The following is a 26,557-nucleotide window of genomic DNA, read 5'->3' as shown; positions in this document are numbered from 1 at the left end:
TTTTAATTCTTTCAATATTTCTATTATTATAACCCTCATAAGAGAGTACCATTTTTAAATTTAAGGATAATCTATTTTTTAAAATTTTTATTTGATTTTTAAGAAGAAAAGTTCATTTTAAGTCTAAAATCTGATCTATAAGATTTTATTGAAGATCTGTCACATTTTATTTCTTTTACCTCTGAGAGCATGAATAGGATTTTGGCAAGGAAATTTATTTTAACTCAAATCTGAAGGAACAGAGAATCAGAAAGACCTCAGTATTTAAACATGGGCTATATTGGTACTGGGGTAGAGGAATCCTTTTTTCTTCCAAACTCTGAATGATCAGAGGATAAGACATTTGTGTTACTCATTTCTTGATTGCTACCAATGCAATTCTTTGGAAAATTTTGCAGAAACTCCTGAGTTCTGCTGTCTTCCCAGTCATGCACTTTCTTTAGACACAAGAAAGGAATTACACTGCTCTCTTGGACTGTTGGTGATCCAGAGTTCTCTGCATTTTGCTTAACTGATATGTGAACAATCTGAAATAGTGTTGTGCTCCCTTTATCAAATCTACATTCTTAGATAAATCTGTTGCATTCTTATTTTTATAACCACAAAGACCACAGTTTCCCAAAGGTTGATGAAGAAAATGATAGAGTCCAAAGCTAGGAGCTATATTTAAATTTATATTCTAAATAATCCCAAGTAGATCATTGCTAAGATTATTGAGAGTTTTGAAAATCTGTTGCAGATACTGAGTAAAATTTACATTCTAACATATGTAGAGGGTCACCTACAGGTCATGGGCTATGAGGAGCTCTTATTGGTCACAAATCTGGGGCCCAAAATGGGAAGTTCTTGTACTGATCCAGACTGGAAACAGAATTTATAGCATAAGAACATCTTGTTGACCATGGTGGAACAGACAGCACTTTTTTTTTAATGGAGAAAATCTTTCCCTATTTTTAAACAGTAGTCAGATACACATGACTATTTTGCAAATAAAATCTGAAGATGTTCAAACTACATATGCCCATATAATGTCCTCACCTTTCCAGATTGGTTGAGGAATCCCTATAGCCAAAGCTTCATCCTTTCCATGACCAACATATAAAACTGTTTTTGCTGAACATTTTCTAAAACTTATTACTCATGTTGCATCTTAGAAATTTCCATTTCTACTTTAAATAGAGAATATGGGACAGTGTCCTTTTGGAAAAGGATCCGTATCACTCTCCCAAGTATAGTAATAAACTCCCCCTTACCTCTATAAACACACCTATTCACTATACTTGAGAACTCCTCTGAGATATATAAATATCTTCTAAATCTAAGGACCAGTCCTATGAAATAGTAGAATGCATATGCATAACATCAAAGCGACTGCAGCTTGTCTGATTGACGTCTCTCTCAGGATGCACTAAGGTTTCTGGGGGTTCTTTGCTTTCTCCGGCACTCTCAGCTCCTCTCTGCTACTGTAACTTTGCTATTGTCTTTTGCCTTGATTTCACAGTCTAATCTCTCCACTTCTAGTCTGTCCTACTCTGATCTACCATCCACACAAAGAAAGGTTATTTCCTCTAAGATTTTAATAACATTTTAGGTTATACTAGATAACCTCAAGATTAAGCGCATGGACTCTGGAACTTTGCTCCCCAGTTTCAAATGCCAGATCTACCTATGAGCTATTTGACCTTAAACTAGTCACTTTGCTCCTCTGAGCCTCAGCTGTATCATCTGTAAAATGGGAATTATAATAATACTTATCTCCTACAATTATTATGGCTGATACATTGTGAGTCTTTTGTGAGTATTAATTATTAATATCCTAAGATCATTTCCCTGCTTAAGTTCTGCAAACATACCTCTTGGAGTAAGATAAAACCCAAATTTCTTTGTAAGGAACACAAGACCACTTAGCTGACTAATAGGCCTGCCCAACTGTTCCTGATTCTTGAATATTCTGTGCTCTTTGCCATTTTTAGAATTTAGCTGTTGTTCAAAGACCCAGTCACTGTGATAGATGGCAACTCTCATGCACACTTTAAGAGATAAATGTGACCATCTCTGTTGCTACCCTTTCTCAAACCTCGGGCCTAATCATTCATGCTTTTGGCCATCATGTTGGTTGCTCTGCGTTCCACACACTTGAAATCCAACATCTTCCACACTGTACTGTAATTATTTGTGAACATACTTGGCTCCCTCACTCAAGTATGTCTTACTCATTTCGTGGCACAACACCCTCATCAGTGGCGACACAAGCAGGCACTCACTGGAAGTGAGCATTGGCAGGTAAGTGAGTTGGCAGGGTCAGGAGTGGAATGTGGTCTTGGCTAACCCAGTATTCTTACAACTACCCTCTCTTACTACCCAATTTGCCTTCAACTCAATAACTACACCACTGATGTTAGGACATATACTAAATAGTCTCTCCAGACTATGCCACTGGGTTATCTTTTCTGATTGTTCATGATTTTCTCAAACTTTTCAAAGTCAGGTTATGAAATATTACCATTGCATCTATCAAATATTAAGTGTGTGCATCTGAACACATTTCTCCAGTCTCTTACGGTTTGCTGATGCCTGGGAAACCACATATAAGAGCAACACATCTTGGAGAAGAGACCAGGAATTCTTGTAAGTAACAAACAAGATTTTGTGGGTAGGTTTTGAGGTACTAGGTCAGCAACACAATCTTTCTTTGCTTCTTTCCACTTTGCTGTTTGTCCTCCTCTAGTATAAACATGGATATTCCAATTGTGGTTGTTTGATTTGTTTTGTTTCTCCTAATTTCCACAAGATGGGCAAGAGATCATTTGTTTGGATCTTTCTCTTAGTCCATTGAGCTGATTATCCTAAATGTTTGTATTGAGATCTTATAAACATGTCTTTAACTTGATTTGTGACTGTTTTATAAATATAAAATTCCAGAATTATTACTCTTTGTATAAAGAAATATTTAGGTTTTATTATAGCAATGATAGAGGTCAAAGGTCAACATGTTTCCATAGGTTTGAACATAATAATAATATTAAATAATTATGACAGGATTTAAGAGTACATTGAATTTGCCTCTCAGAGCAGCATACAAAAATGCTACCCAGATTTAAAGACTTCTGAAATCATCCAGGTGCAAGAGGGCACACATGTAATCCCAGGGACTCAGGAGGCAAGATTGAGGCCATCCTGGACAATTTAGCGAGATTCTGTCTCAAAATTAAAAACAAGCAAACAAAACAACAACAACAACAAACAGGTTGGGAATGAAGCTCAATAGTGGAGAGCTCCTGGGTTCAATCCTCAGTGCCATACATAAGTAAATAAATATTAACAAAATAAAAATAAAATATAATAAAATAAAAAATTCCTAAAAGAAAGACTCCCATTCTTTTCTTTATGAGATTTACTGGCAGGCTTCTTTATGCCAGAGTTGACTTAACTTGCCCTTCCTCTCGTCTCTTATTTATCAATCGATCCCATCTCCTGTGAAATAGACTCCATGTTCCTAAGGAACAAGGCTTTAATGTCTTTCTACTTGACTCTAATTGGAAACTGTGGACCTCCCACTTATTTGGTCTAAATCTATGTCAAGTAAAACACAAACCTGTGATTTACCTATTTCCTCAACTGAGAAGCACTTCTGATCCACCGTACCACCGTTGTCAGTTAGCTTGATACAGTAGGGTATCCAAATGGAGGTATATGACGAGTTAAAGTGACAGCTGTTTTCTCCAGCAGAGACATAATCGGGACATTCCTTCCATTCTTGGGTCCATTCTTGAGTGCTCCTGAAATGGAGGGTAAAAAGGATGAAGATTTTCCAAAATCATTTCCAGCTTAGGTCAAGGTAAGGGGCTTGACACATTCAATAAACTGGGCACACAAATATTTTATGACACAAATACTTTGTATTTTAGCAACACCATTTCCAGAAGTATCACATCTGTGGACAATAGTATCAGTTTATGAAGACTGTTAGGAGGCCATTTGGTGCTCCTGCCTGTAGTGCCAGTTCCTATTAAGGGATTCCTATGGTAGATACTTCATTATTTCTGTTCTACAGAAGGTCTGGCTTAGGGAGGTTCTAAAAATGTTCCTTAAGCAAAACAGTTCAGAGAGTCAATCCTCAAACTGTAGGCATTCCCAGAAAACTGTAAATCTTTGGACTTGATGGAGAAACTGAGCTGACATGCTGATGGTGCGCTTCATAGTGAGTGATATGTTATATCCATACTATGTGATGCAACAATAAATAAGACTTGGTCCCTACTTTCAGGCTAGAAGATGCCTCAGCAATTACCATCTAAATACTTTTTAGCATTCGTTTTATTGACATTCAATGAGAATTGGCTACATATGAAACACTATGCTGGACACAATGGGAGATTCATGGATTTCTAAAGAATTATTCCTGTCTCAGGAGGAAAAAAGAAACTATTATAAAGGAGTGTGGATAAGTGCTGATAGGTAGTGTTCATTTGGGTCCTTAAGACTTCAGAAAAGAGGGCTGGGGATGTGGCTCAAGCGGTAGCGCGCTCGCCTGGCATGCGTGCGGCCCGGGTTCCATCCTCAGCACCACATACAAACAAAGATGTTGTGTCCGTTGAAAACTAAAAAATAAAATATTAAAATTCTCTCTCTCTCTTTCTCTCTTAAAAAAAAAAGACTTCAGAAAACAAAATGATTACTCTAATTGTTCATGGAAGGTGGTATTTTTGCCAACGCTGAAAGATGGGTAAAAGTTTAGTAGATGGCAACAGGAAAAGGAGAGAATAGAAGGGTCAAAGGTGTTACTGGTGAGACGAGGGGAGCGAGAGGAAGTGGAATGGCAGGAAAGATTTTTATTATGTTAGAATTGCTTACTTGGTGGGGTAATTCATTATCCCTTTATTACTCACTACTTACATCAGTTGAGAAGAGGATTTATAAGGAAAGGGGTCATGAAGCCATGCAATCCTTTGTTGAGGAAGAAGGCAGGGATGGCTTTCTGTGGGCAGAGGTGCCTGTGGCTGGCAGGCTAGACTGGAGATTTGGGACCACCCCACTATAGGAAGGTGCTGGGCAGGCAGTGGACAACGACAGCACCGTGGGGAAGGTAGGTCTGGGAGGACAGGATAAGAAGCTGAGAGAAGACACAGGTTTCCTTTGGCACTAGACGGAAGCTTGTATAGTGTCAGAGTCCTTGAGACAACTGCTCATCGGCTGTCAGAATGAACTTGGGATTAAAACAGTAGAGACTTCAGAGCCTGAGACAGTGAACTGTTGCTTAAATTGTGGTTGAGATTCTTAAAAGTTGTATTTCCTTGGATGAGAGGGAGATTTATCCCTCAAGGGAAAAGTGGGTAAAAGCAAAGGAAAGGATGAAGTATGTGTATATTTAGAATAATAGAAAAAGTTCGGAATATTAGAGAAATAGGTGAGTTGTTGAATTATAGTTTGCTGACTTGATCTCAACTTTCAAACTGAGTTCGAGTACATTAAACAATTCTCGATTGTCCAGGGAATGAGGCTTTCTTATGAAAACAGAGGAGATATCAAATACATTCAGCATAGTTGAGAGGATAAGTCAGAAAACTCAAAATATTAAGATGTTCCAAAGATGCAGGTCTGGATTTGGAATAAAAAGCTTGGCCCAGTATTTCTGCTTTGGCAATGTTAGCACCTGATGCCCAGAAAGACTATGTGAAAAAACCTGTTTGGGTCATCCCAAATCTAGTAGGTTCTCTGGAAAATTACTCATTGCATGATGGATCAGGAATAAGTTTTTCAAAACCCAATGCCCAATCTCCTTCTTCATTGACCAAAATTGAATAAATTCATTTCCTAAAATATTAAATCTAGACACAAAAAATCAAATGGACTCATGAAACAGATCCTCAGTCACCTGACTTCACTGGATTGAATGTCTACATTGACCAGATATAGAATGACCAGAGCCAATTTGTAGAAGTTATTCTCTCCTTCTCTTAGACCTGAAAGTTAATTTCTTTGGTTTGTTTCTAAACTATCTTGTGAAAACAGAAAAAAACATAGAAGGAGATTATCAGTAAAAATGGGAATAAAGAGCAGAAGAAATATTTTCCATGTAAAGGTAACCAATTAGAGAAGAAACTGTAAAAATAAAACATGTTATGTTGTAAAGGCAACTGTTTTCATTACATACAGCTCATGCTTTTTTTTTTTTTTTTTTTTTTGGTGGGGAAAGAACTTAAAATTTAAGCCTTGGGGAGGGAAAAATAACAATTCCCTTTCCTCTTCTAATTTCCTTCTCAACCTTGCATGGAAAATGAAATTACTTTAAAAAGGCCAGGATAATTTTTGCAGCAGGCTATTGTGGAGGGTGTGTAGGTGTGTGTGTGTGGGGGGGTACACTCTTAAGGACCAAGTGTTCACATGTTCACTTCCACTGAGAACAGAGCATTTCTATGTGAGAAGCTGAGAGCAGAGGAGCTCCACCAGCCTTTCCAGGCCAACCTTGCTATGCCTGTGGTTTACATTCACACTAAGTCCTCTTTAATCTCAGAGGCTGGACCTGGCACCATGTCCACCACAGGGTGGCAGAAACTGTTCATAATTAGCTGCCCCACCATGCAGATGCTGTCTGGTCTGCCAGCTCACCTGGCAAGAAGCAGGGCTGTGAGCAAAGCACATGAGTGCCTGTGGACTGTACCTTCCCCTGTCCTGTTGACAGCCTGATGTGTTAGGTTTCATTATGCTTTGGAGACCAAGGCCAGGACAGTGAACTGAAGGCCTATGTGCCACTTCCTTCCTGGCTCCCTTCTGCCTTCACAGACTCCAGTGTTGGATAAAGTCATGTCACAGATTTATTTGTGTATCAGTGATGGAAGCATATTTCTATAATTTCAGGAGTTACCTGGAAACTAAACTCTAAGAAACAATGACAAGAACCAGAATCTCACTTGTATTATCCTCTTTGTACAAATGGGTAATGAGAGTCTGATACATTTCTGCCCTAATCAATGACATGTAGTCCCAGTTTCCTAATCCCTTGATTCTATGCTTCTCAAATAAATGGGACTTGTGGTCTTATGCTAGTTTGACCAAGATACTCAAAAATAGTTATATTTTTGTAGAGAAAGCCTCAAATACTGATTTTGTAACTTTGGGGTTGGCATTTACGTAATCTTGAGTTCGTATTCACACAGTTTAAGAATATGATGCTGTTGGGTTGGGGTTGTGGCTCAGTGGTAGAGTGCCTGCCTGGCATGTGTGAGGCACTGGGTTCGATTCTCAGAGTCTCATAAAAATAAATAAAGATCCACCAACAACTAATAAAATATTTAAAAAAGAATATGATTTTGTTTTCTCCTGAAACTCCAAGTTCTTCTAGGGTAAAAAGCTAAGAGATCTTTCTGAAAATATCTCAGATTTTCCTTCTACCTGGTCCCAGAATCCTGGTTAGTGCAAAGCCTGGGTTTGGGCTGGGGATGCTGAGAGACTGGGATGTGACTCTTCACATCCCTATGGACAGAGTTATGTGGCCCTGATTGATGATGGTAAAAAACAGATATGTATTTGTGAAGGCTTCATATCTGTGGATTTATCTTTCTTCTCATGTCCAAATTAGGTGAATTTTAAGGTGGTGAAAAAATATTTTCATGAAGTGGATCCACGTTCAGAGGTTATTCTGCTGTTTCTGTTTAGTTTGATTAATGGTGGCTGCATGAAAAACTTATTCTGTTTTGATGAAGCTGGCTCTCTGAGTTGCTATAGTAAAACATGATGATTAAACCTACTGTCTCTCTTTGTCTGACTTTATAAACAGCATGATCAACTCATATATATTGAAAAATGTTGCCAAACACTTTAGCTTCCTGTCTGAATATATTTATCTACTTTAGTTTTGTTTATTGGCCTGTATCTCTCTTGCAGTATCATCCTTAAGGCAAATAAGTATGTGTTTCTGGTGCCCAACTATCTCATCTTCCTGTGTCCTTCTGGTGCTTCTGAGAGAACTCTCACACCTAGAAAGTTGGTAAGACTGGTCTTGGTTGCTAATTTAGAGTATTTGTTATTTGCATGTTGAACACAGCTCTGCATTAAAAATGGTCTTACATACCAATAATCACAAACGGTAAAGAACCAAAATCATTTTTTATAGCCCAGAAGTGTTGGGATTCTACATCATTATCTTAAATTATTGTTATGCCACCATAAGAAAAGTGGCTACCATTTATTGAGTACTTATTATGTGGGAGCAATGTGTTTTTTCACACGTTATATAATAAAATCCTCAGGAGGCAAGTCTGTCATCTCCACTCTACAAGTGAGGAGGCTGAGCAGTGCACAGACTAGATCCTTTGCTGAGCATTACTTGGTAAGAAGTGTGGAGGGCAGGCTGGAATTCAGGGTCTTTGGCCCTGAGGTCATGTCCCCAGCTGCTTACTGCATCTTTATTTCCAGGTCCTCTGTAAACAGCAACATCTTTGGACTGATGAACAAGAGCTTAATCTGAAGGGTCCTCACTAACCTGGCATCTTGGCTTAGGCCTTCCCGACGGGATTTGAGTGGTAAAGAGGAGATAATGCAGTGTGTAAGCCTAAAATTTAGAAAGGTAGAAAGGGTACGGTATTGTTCTATAGCAAAGTAGGGTGACTATGATTGACAACAATTAATTGGCTATTTAAAGATAGCTAGAAGAGGGTTTAGAATGTTCTCAGAACAAAGAAATGGTGTATTTCTGAAGTGATGAATTTGCCAATTACCCTGATCTGATTGCTGCATATTGTATGCATGTATCGAAATGTCACACTGTGCGCTGTAAAAATGTACAGTTATCATGTGTCAATTTTTTAAAAAGGAAGTAATGTAAGAGTAAATAGAAAAGGAAGTTATTCCAAGTGAGAAGTTAGAAATAAACTACTTGGGTGGTGACAGTATTTCAAGATCTTTGTTTCCTTCTTTCCCTGTTATTTTATAGGACCATTGATTAAAATGCAAGAGAAAAGTATTACACTAAAAAGAACTATTTAAGAGGAACATGTCCATTCTCTACATAGAAAACAAGCTAAGTCTATGAAAACATACACTTTGCAAAACACATCTGTGGCTTTCTGGAACAATAAAGTAAGATTCAAAGCCCTGCCCTAGCCTACAAAGCTTAGCAAGTTCTGTGCCCTTCCCTTATCACTCACCCCATCTTTAGTCTTGTGGCATCTGTGCTGGCCTTTGACTTTCCTCAATCAGGGCAACACTGCCCCCAGGGCCTTTGCACTTGCAATTTCCTCTTCCTAGGCAGCCCTTTCCCTTGGTATTCACACGGTCTGTCTCATTTTATGGTCTCTGCTCTCACACACCACATTAGAGAGGTATCCTATGACCTCCCTGTTTCAAATGTCACTCAAGGACCCTATGCACACACTCACATGCTGACGTTCTTCATCCTCTTTCTGGCCTTACTCTTCTTGATAACTTGTGTTATAAGCTGTTATTTTATTTAATTTTTTATTGTCTGTTTTCCCCTACTGATAAGAATCTCCAGGAGAATAAGAATTTAATCTTTTTGTAATCACTGTTATACCTCCAGTACCTAAAATAATACCTAGCACATAGTAAGGGCTTAATTAATATTTTTTTTTAAATAAATGAATGAACAAATATATCTTGGTCATCAAAATAAATTACTGCCATTCCTACACTGCATGTGATGCAGTACACACTCTAATTGGCAGATCTATAGAGAGAAAGATCAGAATGGCATGGAGGCTGCACCTTCTAATATAGAACAGCTGTATGGATCCTGGGGTCTTTAAGCCATGATGACCCCCATCTGTCCAGTAGCATGAAAATGTCTCTAGTTCAGGTGAACGGCACTTGGTGAATTTAGGCTTCCCAGAAGAATCTGTAGAATAAAAAGAAAAGGCAGGCATGAAATCAGGAGAATCATGTGTGATCCCAATGACACACATACTGAAAGTGTATAAAAGAAAAAACTACTGGGATAAAGCCAGCCTATTCTGTATCTAGGAGGTGATACCAGCATCTTCCAGAAAATCTATTTTCCTGGGTCATCATCTCAGAACACATTGTTTGCCAATGTCAGCCCTAGATTCTAGGAACATAAAGTTTTTCTTTCATTTCAGGTATTATTCCTGGAGACCTGTGTGAGAAACCAGAGGTAGAGATAAGGATTTGGGTACAGGTGGTTCATTTGAAAGGCACCTACAGTAAGAGAGCAGAGAAAGCAGAAACAGAAGGAAGAGCTAATAAAGGGTGTTATCAGTGACTGACCTCATCATTGCAGTGGCCATTTGGGTCCAACCCAGTAAGACCTCTAGAAATGTACCTTACCATTGTCCTGCGTAATGACGGGAAGGGTAGACATTTGTCTACCACCCCACAGCACCCACTGGTTGAGGGTTTCCCTGGAGATGTTAACTCCCATGTGTTCCTAGGGTGTCCCTTTATATGGGATGAGGATCCTTGCCTAAACAGGCACTTGAATGTGCCCACCAACATGCATGGTGACAACTGTCCACCATAGATGGTTGGACTGACATTAAGTGGACCCAGGAGATACAGAGTGGCAATCACAGTATACACTGCAATGATACTTTTCTTTATACTGATTTTGGATTAAAAAGTCATTTATATAGTTGCATTCTTGCAACAGATTCAACCAGTAAACCCATTAAAGAGATGCCAACTCTAAATAATTTGTGCAAATATATGTGGCAGTTCTAATTTGGTAAGTAGAGAGTCCCTCCTGTGTGTTAGGATATAGTAGTAGCCCAAACCCCTCTGCACCTATGAAAGCTTCAACTATAGGTGTGGAGTGGGCAGCCTGAAGCAAACCCACTTTTGCATATCAATCCTCAGGGCTCTGATCCCATGGCAATTTTAGAGATGATCGAATTTCTTTTTCTTTTTCTTTTCTTCTTTTTTTCTCCTTACATGATTAGTATTCAATTTTATTATAAGCTTAATGTATTTGTTCTGTGGTCTAAAATGTTCATTTGGGGGCATTAGGGAGGCTCTCAGTCCTGAGGTTAAAAGATAATAAAAAAGACAATAAAAATAAATAATATGTAAACAAATAAACAAATGTTGATTTGAAATAGCAGACACACACCTGGTGTTCTGACCCCAAATATGCCACTTTTTCCCTTTGGCATCAAAGTCATGAGAAATGGGAAATGCTAAACTTTCTAAATAAATCCATAGTTCAGCCATTCTTTCAACTAATACCTAGCAGACATCAAATTTGTGACAGGTCTGGTTCTAGAGATAAAACAGTGAACAAAACTAATAGTCTTGGCCCCCATGGAGTTTACATTTTAGGGGCCTGGGGAGGTGGACATTCTATGCAGAAAAACAAACAAACAACAACAACAAAACACAAACATAACAAAAAGGGATTAATAGGGCTGGAAAATGGAGACTTCATCACTCTTCCTTTAATACTCATGCTGATATAGTGAAGAAGCTCAGACTTAGGAAATGTGACTTTGTTTAAGTATGCCTCTTGCTCTGAATAGCAAGGGGATGTTTGGGAAATCCCAAGTTGCAGACATGTACTTACTCCTGGGAGCAATGTTGGGACCACAAGAATTTTTTTTTGGAATAAAAGTCCATGGTCATAAATAATATTATAAAAATATTCAGTTTCCTGTATGAACTGGAAAACTTAGAAGAGTTTGGGGGTATGGATGAGATCTGCTCTGGTATGAAGGGCAGACTGTTAGTTCTCTCTCTGTGTTCACTAGTTCTCTAGAGTTCTCTAACCCCTCTAAAAGCAAGGAAATGTAGGCACCTGTATGATCCATTACAGAAGTATACAGCAGTGAGAAAGGGGTGTGTTTTGTGAGCTATAGTAAAGTCATACTATCATATAGTAAAGTCTTGGAAATTTTCCTTGTTTCTCTTAGCTGAAGTACTGAACACTCTATTTTGAATCCTTCTAGAAAATTAATAATTATCAAAATTTACTTAAAACATAATCATTTTAATACCTGTGGGTTTGAAAAGAACACTTCATATTCTGGTTGTTCATTTGCAAAGAAAATAAGAAGAGGAAATGCACTAAGTTAGAAATTGAAAGATTTGTGACAGTAGGACTGGGTTCTTCCCTTCACCAGCAGATACCCTCTGGAGTCCAGCCTCTGGCACAGGACCACCCCTTCTGACCAGCAGACTACTGGGCAGGTCAGACCAGGCCATATCCACCCACATCGACTTGCACCGGACCCGGGCCCAGGGTAGGTATGAGTTCACCACCCTCACCCCACCTGGGAGCCTAAGCTTAGCTCACTTCCATCTTGGGACACTGAAGTCATCTCCATAGCCTTCCCCTATGAGAAAGCAAAACTGTTTGTTCCTATGGGACAGCAATAGCCACTATCTTTTTCACAACAGACAGGGCCTAGAAGCAGCTGCATCTCAGAGCAGGCATCCCAAAGAGAGTGTGAGGACCACCCTTTCAGCCACATCTCTGTAAGACATTGCTTCCTTCTTGGGGCACCTTAACAATTATCTCAAGTTACCTTGGCTATTGCTGCCACCACCTTTAGTTTCAATAGCATACATTGAGGGACACCAGCAGGGTCTGGAAGCCCAACATCAAGGTGAGGTACAGACAATCTGCATGGGTACTACAAGAATATGAGTAGAAACTGTAATATCTCAGATCCATGCTGCAAGAAAGGAATACTCACAGGCAACATGAAAAAACAAGGGAGGAAAGTGCCCCAAACAAACCAGGACACTATAATAACAGAACCCATGGACAGCGAAGTGGATGAAATGTCAGAGAAGGAGTTCAGAAAGTTCATAATTAAAATGATCTGTAAATTAAAGAATGACCTAAATGAGTGAATACAGGCAAAAATTGGTCACTCCAACAAAGAGAGAAGAGAGCAAATATAGTTAGCAAAAAATTACTTCAAAAAAAGTTAGAAATCCTTGAAATGAAGGATACAATAAATCAAATTAAAAAACTCAATAGAAAGCATTAACCAACAAGCTGGATAACGAAGACAAAGCATAAAATAAAGTTAATCACACAATGAAGAAAGTTAGAAACCATGAACAGAACATCCAAGAATTATGTGACATCATCAAATGACCAAATCTAAGAGTCATTGGGATATAGGAAGGCACAGAGTTTCAGACCAAAGGAATGCACAATCTCTTCAATGAGATAATATCAGAAAATTTCCCAAGCATGAAGAACAAATTGGAAAACCAAATACAAGAGGCTTACAGGACACCAAATGTACAAAATTACAACAGATCTACACCACGGCACATTATAATGAAAATGCTCAGGATACAGAATAAGAATAGAATCTTAAAAGCCACAAGAGAGAGGAATCAGATCACATATAGGGGGAGACCAATTCATATCTCAGATTTTTCAACCCAGAACCTCAAAGCCAGGAGATCATGGAACAACATATACCAAGCTCCGAAAGAAAATGGATGCCAACCAAGAATCTTATATCCAGCAAAATTTAGCTTTAGATTTGACTATGAAATAAAAACCTTCCATGATAAACAAAAGTTAAAAGAATTTACAACTAGAAAGCCTGAACTATAGAACATCATCACCAAGTCTCCATTACAGAACATCCCCCTCCAAGAAGAGGAAATGAAAAACAATGATGAAAATCAGCAGAGAGGGGATCACACTAAAGGAAAATCTAATCAGAGGAGAAACCAAGTCATGTTAAATACCAAAAATAAACAAAAATGTCTTGGAATACAAATAATGTCTCAATAATAACCCTGAATGTTAATGGTCTAAACTCACCAATCAAAAGAGAGAGAGATTAGCACATTGGATTAAAAAAATCAACAATATACTGCCTCCAAGAAACTCACCTCATAGAGAAAGACATTCACAGACCAAAGGTGAAGGGTTGGGAAAAATCATACCAATCACATGGACTGTGGAAGCAAGCAGGGGTTTCCATCCTCATATCAAATAAAGTAGACTTCAAGCTAAAGTAAATCAAAGGGGATAAAGAAGGACACTACATACTGCTCAAGGGAACCATACACCAACAAGACTTAACAATTATAAATATATATTCCCCAAACAATGGAGCATCTAACTTCATCAAACAAACTCTTCTCAAGTTCAAGTGTTAAATAGACCACAACACAATAATTTTGGGTGACTTTAACATGCCTCTTTCACCACTGGATAGATCTTACAAACAAAAGCTGAACAAAGAAACTATAGAAATCAATAATATAATCAATAACTTAGTCTTAATTGACACATATAGAATATTTCATCCTTCAACAAGTGAATATACTTTCTTCTCAGCAGCACATGGATCCTTCTCTAAAATAGACCAAATACTATGCCACAAAGCAACTCTTAGCAAATATTTAAAAGTAGAGATACTACCCTGAATTCTATCAGATCATAATGGAATGAAATCAGAAGTCAATGATAAAATAAGAAATAAAAGCTTCTCCAACACCTGGAGACCAAATAATATGCTACTAATTAGGGATACACTTAGGAAAATGAACAATGGGCTGCAGAAGACATCAAGGAGGAGATTAAAAAATTTTAGAGGTGAATGAACAGAGATACAACATATCAAAATCTCTGGGACACTATGAAAGCAGTTCTCAAAGAGAAGTTCATTGCATGGAGTTCATTCCTTAAAAGAAGAAAAAGTCAACAAATAAATGACTTAACATTACATCTATATCAAAAGCAGTAGAAGACAGGAAGTAATTAAAATAAGAGCCCAAATCAATGAAATTGAAACTAAAGTCATAATTGAAGAAATTGACAGAAGAAAAAGTTGGTTCTTTGAAAAAAATAAATAAAATTGACAAACCCTTAACCATGCAAACTAAGAGAAGGAGAGAGAAAACTTAAATTACTAACATACGTGATGTAAAAGGAAATATCATGACAGACACTACAGAAATACAGAAGATAATTAGAAATTATTTTGAAAACTTGTACTCCAATAAAATAGAAAATATTGAAGACATTGACAAATTTCTAGACTCATATGATTCCCCCAAATTGAATCAGGATGATGTACACAATTTAAACAGATCAGTTTCAAGTGATGAAATAGAAGATGCCATCAGAGATCTGACCACTAAGAAAAGCCCAGGACAGAATGGTACACAGCCATGTTCTACAAGATCTTTAAAGAAGAACTAATACCAACACTCTTCAATTTATTTTAGGAAATAAAAAGAGAGGCAGCACTTCCAAACTCATTCTATGAGGCAAATATCACCCTGATTCCAAAACCAGGTAAAGATAAATAAAAAAAAATAAAACTTCAGAAAATATATCTAATGAACATAGATGAAAACATTCTCAATAAATATCTAGCAAATCAAATACAAAAAACACATCGAAAAGATAGTGCACCACAATCAAGTGGGGTTCATCCCGGAGATGCAAGAATAAATTAAATGTAATTCATCACATCAATAGACTTAAAGATAAGAATCATATGATCATCTCAATAGACACAGAAAAAGCATTTGACAAAATACAGCACCTCTTCGTGTTCAAAACACTAGAAAAACTAGGGATATCAGGAATATATCTCAACATCATAAAGGCTATCTATGTGAAGCCCCAGGCCAACATCATTCTAAATAGAGAAAAATTGAAGGTATTCCCTCTAAAAACTGGAACAAGATAGGGATGCCCTCTTTCTCCACTTCGATTTAACATAATTCTTGACACACTGGCCAGAGCAATTACAGATGAAAGAAATTAAATGGATACACATAGGAAAAGAAGAACTCAAATTGGCACTATTTGCTGATGATATGATTCTATACCTAGAAGACCCTAAAAGACCCACCAGAAAACTTCTAGAAGTAGTAAATGAATTCAGCAATGTAGCAGGATATAAAATCAACACCCACAAGTCAAAGGCATTTCTGTATATCAGTGAGGGAAAGGGGAAACAGGGAAAACTACCCCATTTACAACAGCCTCAAAAAAAAAAAAAGAAAGAAAAAGAAAAACACTTGGGAATCAACTTAACAAAAGAGGTGAAAGATCTATATAATCAAAATTACAGAACCCTAAATAAAGAAATGAAAGAAGACCTTAGAAGATGGAAAGATCTACCTTGCTCTAAGATAGACAGAATTAATATTGTCAAAATGACCATACTACCAAAAGCACTATACAGATTTAATGCAATTCCAATCAAAATCCCAATGACATTTCTCATAGAAATAGAAAAAGCAGTCACAAAATTCATATTGAAAAATAAGAGACCCAGAATAGCTAAAACGATCCTTAGCAGGAAGACCGAAGCAGGTGGCATTACTACACCAGACCTTAAACTATACTACAGAGCAATATTAACAAAAACAGCATGGTATTGGCACCAATACATACTGATAGACCAATGATACAGAATAGAGGACACAGAGACTAACCCACAAAATTACAATTATAATAGTCAAAGGTGCCAAAAACATGCATTGGAGAAAGATAGCCTCTTCAACAAAATGTGCTGGGAAAACTGGAAATCCATATGCAACAAAATGAAATTAAACCCCTATCTCTCACCATGCACAAAACTCAACTCAAAATGGATCAAGGACCTAGGAACAAATCCAGAGACCCTGCATCTAATAGACGAAATAGTAGGCTCTAATCTCTATCATGTGGGATTAGGCCCCAACTTCCTTAATAAGACTGCTTTAGTGCAAGAATTAAAATCAAGAATCTATAAATGGGATGGATTCAAACAAAAAAGCTTGTTCTCAGCAAAAGAAACAATTTGTGAGGTGAATAGAGAGCCTACATCTTGGGAGCAAATTTTTACCCCTCACACATCAGATAGAGCATTAATCTCTAGGGTATATAAAGAACTCAAAAAGCTAAGCACCAAAAAAAAAAAAAAAATAACCCAATCAACAAATAGGCCAAGGACATGAACAGATGCTTCTCAGAAGATGATATACAACTAATCAACAAAAATATGAAAAATGTTCATCATCACTAGCAATTAGCGAAATGCAAATCAAAACTAAGATTTCATCTCACTTCCGTCAGAATGGCAGCTATTATGAAGACAAACAACAATAAGTGTTGGTGAGAATGTAGGGAAAAAGGTAAACTCATACACTGCTGGCAGGTCTGCAACTTGGTGCAGTCAGTATGGAAAGCAGTATGGAGATTTCTTGGAAAATTGGAGATGGAACCACCATTTGACCCAGCTATCCTTCTCCTCAGTCTATACCCAAAGGACTTAAAATCAACATACTACAGGGACACAGCCATATCAATGTTTATAGCAGCACAAGTCACAATAGCCAAACTGTGGAACTGACATAGATGCCCTTCAATAGATGAATGAATAAAAAAATGTGGCATTTATACACAATGGAATATTAATCAGCAATACAAGAGAATAAAATCATGGCATTTGCAGGTAAATGGTGGAGTTGGAGACGATGATGCCAAGTGAAGTTAGCCAATCCCCCAAAAACCAAATGCCAAATGTGTTCTCTGATATAAGGAGGCTGATTCATAGTGGTGTAGGGAGGGGGAGCATGGGAGGAATAGAGGAACTCTAGATAGGGTAGCGGGGTGGGAGGGGAAGGGAGGGGGCATGGGGTAATTAATGATGGTGGAATGTGATGGACATTATTATCCAAAGTACAGGTATGAAGACACAAATTGGTGTGAATATACTTTGTATACAACCAGAGACATGAAAAATCGTGCTCTATATGTGTAATATGAATTGTAATGCATTCAGTTGTCATATATAAATAAAAAATTAATAAAATAAAGAATTTGAGAGATTTGCATTCTAATCATTGCCCTGACACTATTTAACCTTGACTTTTTCAAGCTGTTTGGGCCTCTGTTGCCTCAACAAACAGCCTGGAAGAGACGAGATCCAAGGTACCTTGCCACTTCACTTTTACAATTGAGTAACATGTGCAACCATTAATAATAATGCACAGAACTGAAACACAATTTTGATCTGAGATAAACCACTACAGAACAATGAATGCAGACACCATCCAGGTTCCTATATTTCCTGTATAAGATGCCTGTCATACAATGGCAAAAATAACAAACCAACCTGAATCTTGGAACAGACAGAAAAGGAAAACTTTGCCAGCTTGTTGGGAGGTAGGAGGGCGAGACTTAAAGAGAAAGGAAAAAAAAATAACTGATTTGAAACACATGTGGCTTATTTAAACTTAATATTCTATGTCCTTTATATTTTACTTATTCTGTTTCTTTTTAACTCCAGATGTATAGAAACCCTATATCATCTTCTCATTCTAAATAAGAAATAGGAAATTCATGGTTAGGGTGCAAATGGGATAAAGTGTGGGTCTACACATGGATACTGATAAAAATATAGTGCAGCAAAACTAGTTTTTCCTCTGTCTTTTTTGTCTATCTTTCCCTTTCCTCCCTACTTCCCTTCTAACTTCTTCCTTTCTCTTTCCTTGAATGCTTCCATTTCCTCCTTTCTTTCTTCCATGGCTTGGTATTTGGTGTTAAGTGCTGTGGCAGACAAGCCCTAAAATGGTCCCTGATGATTACTGCCTCCTGTTATTCACAGCCTTAAATATTTCCTCCCCTTGAATAACTTGCTTTTAATCAACAGATAATGGCAGTCCTGAAGGGTTTTATCCCATGATGAGGTGACAAAAGATTGAGTCTTCTGTCTTACCAACAGACTCAGCCTTTCATTGATTTTGATGAGACCAGCTTCTGTGTGGGTGCAAAACACATGACAAAGGACTAGGAGTAGCCAGCAAGAAGCCCCAGCCCAGTCCAAACACCTTTGAGGGACTGAGAATTGCTGCTAACCAAGCAAGTGAGCACAGGAACCAGTTCTTCCCCAGTCCAACCTGTAGAAGAGACGGTAGCCCTGGACACCACTGGTTACAGCTTTGTGAGACAGCCTGTCGCAGAGCCTCCGGCGCATTGCCTGATTTGGAGGAAAGGTAGGGAATATTATTAGCTGTAGTAAATATTTGAACTTGAAAGCAGTGTTCAAGAGTAACAAGAGCCACTTCTCTCAGCAAATGGAAAGTATCACAGTGAGGTGGTCGAATGGGTGTCTTCTCTTGTGGAGGCCAGAAGAGTTATGGCATGGTTGGCTGCTTAGCTCCTCCTCGGTAACCTCCTGCTCCACATGGCACCATGTGGCCGAAGATATTTGACGTCCCTCAAGTCCAGCTCTTTGGCTCCATCCTGAGGTTTTCCAAGTCTGACTTGTGCTGGCATAATCTTAAAATGAGTACCTTTCTCACTATACCTGAAAGCTCTGATATAAGGAGGCTGATTCCTAGTGGTGTAGGGAGGGGGAATCCTGTATTTTCATTTCATTATTAAGACACGAAATGGTTATGATAGACTCTCAGGTCCTTTCCGTTGAGCCACAAACAATCATTTCTGAACTAGTAATACTTCCTTCACTTTTGTGGATCTTTTAAACAAACCAAAAGACTGCAGTTCATCCTCTTATAGCTTCCCTGAAAGTGTTTTATTTGATAAGAGAGCCAACTTTTCTCCCTAAATAAAATGTTGCTAAGAGAAATGAATGTTCCAACTAAAGTGGGCCCACGCTCTGAAGAAATGTTAATATTAATATTTCTCAACACCCAAAGATCTTGACAAGATTTGAGATTCATTTTAATTCCCTCTTCGGAATCTTCATTTTGAAAATGAAGATTTTGATTTGTGATTATATCTTTATTTTGATTATTATTACTTGCTATATCATATTACTTATTTCATCATGTTTAACACTTTACATGTATTACTTCATTTAGTACTGACCGTAGATGACTGAACCTTAGCCCTAGTAAAAATATTCCTGTAGGTAGCAAAGACAGCACTAGCAAAATACCATTTTTGTTTGTTTGTTTTTGTTAGAAAATTTTTCTTGCTTCTTGAAAAATTCCCCAAAGGGAAAAGTGACAAATTCAGATGTTCTCATAATTCAACACTCAGAAACCAGTAACCTGGCAAGCTCTAAGGGCAGCAATACCCAACTCTGACTATACACTGAAATCAACTGGGATTTTTTTAAAAAATGCAGATGTCTTGGCCTACTCCCAAAGACTTCACTGAATTTGCAGCTTGGTACCACAATTTTTGCAAGTTCCCCAGGTTCTTGCAATGTGTGGCTCAGGCTGAGAACCACTACTGTCGAGAAATACACTCATGTATCAGACCAAACATGTGGTTTTCACATTTTTAGATTCCATGATCAGTTCTAGCAGAACTAGGTATCAACATGTGGTAGCAACTCCTGGGGGCATTGTTCAGGACTTTGTGGGGAGGATATTAATATGATTAACTTAGAAGAGGACAATAACACTTCATGATGAATACTTGGAGAGCTAAGAGATATTTAGAAAATATGTGCCAAATAGCTTATCTGAAAGATAATCTTGTCTAAACACCTCCTGGACGATATACACTAGCAATTAATATTAATGAAGAAGTTGCACTGTCATTCCTATTGAATTTGTTTAAAAAGCTTACGGGGAGTTTTAATAAATTCAAGTTTTTTTAAAGTTGATAAAATTTGATACAATGTCCAAATATACAATAAAAGGGTGACAGTGTCACAGGGAGCTGGGGGTGGGCACTGCTTGTTGCAGCATGTCACCTTGACACAGCCGTGACTGATGTTGTGGTCAGATTGGCAGGGCTCTTTTCTGACCAGCAGTTCTTTCTTTGGGAGGAAGATGCTCTCCCAGACAAGTCTGCCAAGGGAGAACATCAGACAGCTGTTATATACTGTTATATACTGTGTTTTTATCCTCTGCTCTCTCACCAGAGATGACTTCTACCCTCAACTCACAACAATGCAGGATCAAACTCCAAATGAAGTCAGATACAAGTCCCAAAGTCTGCCTGGGTCTTGGGGCTAGGGGAGGAGGAAAAAGAGAAGCAAGTGGGAGGGGAAGATGGGAGGGAAAGACATTTTCGGAGGAAAGGACAAGCTCTCTTCAGAGAGCTCCAGGTTGTGGAGGGGATGGCAGGCACCCAGCAGCATCTGTCCTAAATGCAGAACCTCCAAGGCACCACGTCTTGTGGACCATCTGCCGTCAACAGTCCCAGATACTTATTACTCCTGAACACAGGGTGGGGATTTGGATGAAGGCTGGGTGCTTGGAGGGAAAACCTTGCCTTCTGACCCAAGTGGAAGTCAATACAAACAGTTGACCACTTTGAGTTGTATTGTCAGCAGACAAAAAAATAAGGAAAGGAGGGAAACGACACGTACCAACAACAGCTCTTAATATAATCAGGAAAATCCACTGTATGAACTTACACCAAGACAGGAAAGAAAATGATTTTATGTAGTATAAAAATGATCTTCAAGTATGGTTTTCATCCTAAATGATGAAAGAAATTATAAGTCCAAACCAGAGTCTGTGGCTAAATATGCATGAAAAAACGAGAAGGGAAATATCATAATGAATGAAAAAAACATATCAGTGATTTTTGGCCTAGTACAGTGGGTTTGGGTTCTGCTAAGAATTCTGCATATGTGGTCAATCAAGGGTCACTTTTAGAAGAGAAGAACAGTCACAGCATGTTCAGGTTCCTTACTCTGGGGAAAGAATGGTTACTGCTGAACATAAGCCAAAGTAAGGAAATACTTATTGTCAACTGAAATAGCTTTCGTATGTTCTAAGGATTGTATAAACATGTTGGTCCAGGCCAAGTATGGTGAAATTGTAGTGTTTCTTCCACAAGTAAATAAATAAGAGATGGTGATTCTAGCAGAACTAGTTTACTTCCCACACTACGTTGCATACGCTCTGGGTAAAATTCTTGGGTGATTGGTTAATGTAAAATTATCAATGACTCAAGAGCATCTTTGTTCTTAATGCAGCCTTACATTTGGGTAAGACAGTAGTATTGTGGAACAGAATGTGCACAATCCTCAAAGGTTTGATGAGAGATCACATGAAAATATGATGATGTTATGATGGAGAGAAGTTACTGTATTCAACATCATTGCTTTTCCAAGTTCTCTGCTCAGGCAGGAGCAGAATGGAAAAGGGGATGACAATATAATAGCAATTAAGACTCCTTGGAGGCTACCATATGCCTGTCACTGTTCTTCACATTACATATATTTCTTCAATTTCACAACTACAGAAAAAGTAGGCACTGTTATTTTCACCATTATGCATATAAGGAAACTGAACCACAGAGAAGTAAAATAACTATCCCCCAAATCACTTGGTGTCTAAGTGGAACAGTCCTGGTGCCAAACAAGTAGTTGTGCTTCAAACTCTGTATTCTTAACCACAACATGTACAGCTTTCAAAGTTTCTAAAAGAAACTTGCTGGAAGAAACTTGAAAAAAAAAGTCATGACCAAGCATGCACACATATATTTATGAAAGATATGCACATATTTATTTGAGATCTGTATGTATATGTGTAATAAAATATTTTAAAATGATTCTTACTGACATTGATGAATGCTGATTTATTCAATTTTAATTTACATATGGTACTTATAACCCTATTGATTTATTATTGGGTCATCACTTTTAGTTTTAGAAACACTGCATGTGAAGCTAATTTTGTCACTATGAAAGTTGAATATTAATAAGAATGTTGGTCTGTAATTCCTTCAAAACAAGGCAAGAATATTTCCTTTGTCTGGCATGGATTATGAGATGATCAATGAAATTGTGTTTTCCACATAACTAAAAGGTATCTTGGAGTTCTTTTCCCTAAAATAAGTTTCAGGATTTTCTGAAACATTAACAAAATCTGTCAATCATCATTTGAAGTGTTTTATGACTTTGCATGGGGGTCAGGATTGTCAGTGAATTATGGTGTAAATATGTGTGGGGCACTGGAGGAGGCCAGCCTTTTACCCCTGTGCTAAGTGACTTCACTGACTGGCTGTTGATATTCACACTTTTATTGTAGCTTTATATAATCCACAAACAATTCCTCCCCCGGAATGACATAATTTATTAAAAACAAAAACACTTCTTTATGTTGAGAGTTGCCTTGAAAGTTGATGTGACTTCCCAGAAAATAACTCTGATAATTCTGAGAGGCTGAGAATACTAATATTGGTGATGTCAGACTCCTGGATTCCAATCTTACCGCCATCGTTTACCATCTGTGTTATCTTGGGCAAATTACTTAGCTCTTCAGTTTCTTCATCTACTAAATGAAGATGATACTAGTAGATCATAGGATTAGTGTAAAGTTTGAGTGAGCTGGCATTATATAAATGTTCACTGTTATATAAATTCTTCTTATAGTATCAATTGTCAACTTATGGTTTGTTAACTAATGTTACCCAGAAAGAGAAACTTCAGATTAACCAATCTGAAATTCATCCCATAATTTATAAGTCCATGGCACTAGTTAAAACATGTAGCAGTAAGTCCACTGGTACCAGTTGAAGCACTTGAGGTGTATGTGGTGGTTTTGTGACAGCTATGTCTCCACTGTTCAGAGGTGATTTTCTGTGGTTATGTACTAGATAGTCATAGCTTTTGAATGCGAGTTCTAGAAAAGTGGAGGACATAGTTATATGATTACATACTAACATTAAACCCAGAAAATTTCAAGCAAAGCCTTTCTCTGTGTTTTCCTGAGAAACAATTCCAAGAAAATGCTGCAAGTGTATGAGGAAGCTCATGAGGGAAGGAGAATTACAAGCAACTTAAGCAAACACGATGGGACTGGCTCTAAAAAGCTCTCTGGAACATTCTCAATGCTACTAGATGCTTTTCCCTGGTGACTGCTGGGGACTCTGGAAACATAGCAGAGGCTTTATTAGTTTGTTGGTAATTCTTCTTCTTCTTCTTCTTCTTCTTCTTCTTCTTCTTCTTCTTCCTCTTCCTCTTCCTCTTCCTCCTCTTCTTCAGAAAAATCACATTAAACAGGAAGAGTACAGAATTGGAATTTGGAGCATTCCAGTTCTCTCACCAATGGTACACCCACATATTCTACCTCTCTGAGTCAAAGACACCCTGAACCGGATGGGCTGGAAATTGAACTGTATTTTTAAAATTTTACCATTTTCTTATGTTTAAAGAAAATTCAGTGTAAAGTTTAGCTAGGAGCTTCCTGGAGACCAGGTTCTGTGCAGAGGGGTACTGAGTCTACTGAGTTTATTCAGTGCCTGGTCCCCTGCAGGTCCCAGAGAGGAATGATCCCTCACCCATCTTCCTGGAGTCTTCCCTCTTGAAGCCCTGCTTTTTAGCCAAGGACCCTCCTTGACAGTACTCCTGCCATTTCTAAAGTGCTCTTTTATTTGAAGAGCTTCAGGAATCTAAGAATTCTTCCACAGAAGAGCAGCTTAAGCTCCTGTATAATGAAGGTCATGTCCTTGATTGACTTTGGTCTGTCCAAATATGGTAAATAAATCTGTAAATTATTCAGTTTATTACTATTGTAAAAAGCAATTAATCAGCCTTATAAATAAAATAGTATCAAAGAATGTCTTTGTAAAATACTGGTAAATTTTTTTGTTTTCTAACCTATAGAAATGCCATGTGGTTATGAAACTAAAAATAATCATCACAAAATGGTAGAGGCTGGGTGTAGTGGAGCATACCTATAATCCCAGAAATTTGGGAGGCTAAGGCAGGAAGATCACAAGTTTGAGGCTTAAAGCAACTTAGTGAGACTCTGTCGCAAATAAAAAGAGGAGGGGATATAGTTTAATGGCAAAACACACCTGGGTTCAATCCCCAGTATCTATCTATCTATCTATCTATCTATCTATCTATCTATCTATCTATCTAATAAATAAAAGAAAATGAAAAAAATTGATTTAGGCTATTGGCCAAAGGATTGTAATAATGGAAACTGAAAAATTTTGAACAAGGTATTTCCTATTGGAAAATACTGGATGTAAGAAACTCAAATTAATTCTTGATCTGCTTCATGATTCTCTGTGGAACTGGGAAGGTACAGTTGTGAAATTTTAGTCATTTATTGCCTTAGAATTGAGAATGAGAGTTCTCTAATTCTCCACTGAACCATTTATTTTTATTCTTTATTATTTAAAAATAAACTTTTGTAACCTTTGAAAAAATGAATTACTGATAATTTTAAAAATTGTAAGGTTGACCCCAATAAAGGCACAGTCTGCATTCCTAGTTACTTAAAAGTGAGCATTCAGTCACCTGAACATTATAGTGTCTTAGACAAGTATTTACAGTACATGTGGTCTGACAGGTGAAGATAAGTGGAAACAAGCTGAATGAAGAGCCCATTTGTATACAAGTGTCAGGAGACAAAGGGTTGCACATGTATTACCATTGGTATTTATCTTTCAGCTTTTCACCACAGCTTGCTCTTAGTTGTTTTACTTAGTTTTCATAGATAGCTTCCTTATAAAATGTATTTTATTTACTTCCCTTAAAAATTGTGGTGGAACATAATTTATTCTGGTTTTCAACACTTGGCAGCATTAATCAATCAACTTCCTTCTCTTCCATAACCAGTATCTGGTACATTCAGTTCACTTATATGTTTCACATTATTTCATTTAATTGTCTTGGATATGGTGATCATGTACTTTATCTAATTTAAAATGTTGTTTCTCTTTCCTGATTTCAGGAAGTTTACTCCTTAGTTTTCTCAAAAGAATGATGACTATCTGCTAGTTAGCTTTCTGTCACTATAACAATGAGATAACTCATTTATAAAGAGAAAAAAGATTATCTTGGCTCACAGTTTTGGAGGTTTCAATCCATGACTGACTGACTTCATTTTGGGGGCCCTGTGGCAAGGAGGCACATCGTGGAAGGAACTTGTGGCTCACATAGTAGCCACTCACCTCATAACTCAGACAAAAAGAAAGAAAGAGAAAGAAGGAGGAATCGATGTCCCACTACCCTCTTCCAGGGAATGCCCCTAATGACTTAGAGACTTCCCACTAGGTCCCACTATTAAAAGGTTTCACCACCTCCCTGGGGACCAAGCCTTAATACATATGCCTTTGGGGAATAGTCAAAATCCAACCTCTAGCAGACAGCTATTAGGGCTTCTTGGATGGAGAGGAAGGAGTACTATTTCCTTGGTGTTCTTTTTTTCTGTCTAGAGAGTGGGATCTGCCCAGGTGGTTGTAGCAGCCAAAAGTTCCAATAGTGAAACCTTTGGGAAGATGAAAACAGGAACATAGTCTCAAAGACACAAACTTACTGCTTGGTGGAAAAACCCAGAAAATAGAATTTCTACTGTTTTATTAATTTTAAAAAATGTATTCTGCTTAGCATATTTTTCCCCTCAAAGATAATTACATAAAACAGTTACATGAAAACACTTATCACTGAATTCAACAAGAAAAATTTATTTTCTGGTTGCTTAGGGTTGGGCAAAAGGATGTGTAACAATTGGAACCCTCATCTACCTCTGGTAGGCATGTTAAATAGTGCAGAAAACAATTTGGTGGCTCCTTTAAAAGCTAAATACAGAGTTACTGTATAACCCAGCAATGCTGCTCCTCAGTATGTATCCAAGAGAATTGAAGACACATGTTCACATAAAAACATATACAAGAATGTTCACCACAGAGTTATTTATAATAGTCAAAAAGTAGAAA

At 37.7% G+C, this 26,557-nt stretch overlaps 1 protein-coding gene across 4 annotated transcripts in view; it reads right to left on the bottom strand.

Moving 5' to 3' along the window:
• The window catches only part of Ghr (growth hormone receptor), a 243,193-nt gene that overhangs the window by 16,762 nt on the left and 199,874 nt on the right, over positions 1 to 26,557 (bottom strand). For all 4 annotated transcript variants that reach the window (XM_046468261.2, XM_046468260.2, XM_046468258.2 and 1 more), the window contains exons 4-5: positions 9,724 to 9,853; positions 3,607 to 3,779 (exon numbers count right to left, since the gene is read on the bottom strand). In XM_046468261.2, the coding sequence (XP_046324217.1) occupies positions 3,607 to 3,779; positions 9,724 to 9,853 (303 nt within the window). The remainder of the gene's footprint in view (positions 1 to 3,606; positions 3,780 to 9,723; positions 9,854 to 26,557) is intronic.

Source organism: Marmota monax, unplaced genomic scaffold, assembly GCF_021218885.2.
Source record: "Marmota monax isolate L192 unplaced genomic scaffold, Marmota_monax_Labrador192_F-V1.1 WCK01_AAM20220418_F8-fsc00120, whole genome shotgun sequence".
In the NCBI taxonomy this organism is placed as follows: Eukaryota; Metazoa; Chordata; class Mammalia; order Rodentia; family Sciuridae; genus Marmota; species Marmota monax.
Note: the sequence above shows the minus strand (reverse complement) of the source record. Positions and strands in the feature narration are given on the sequence as shown.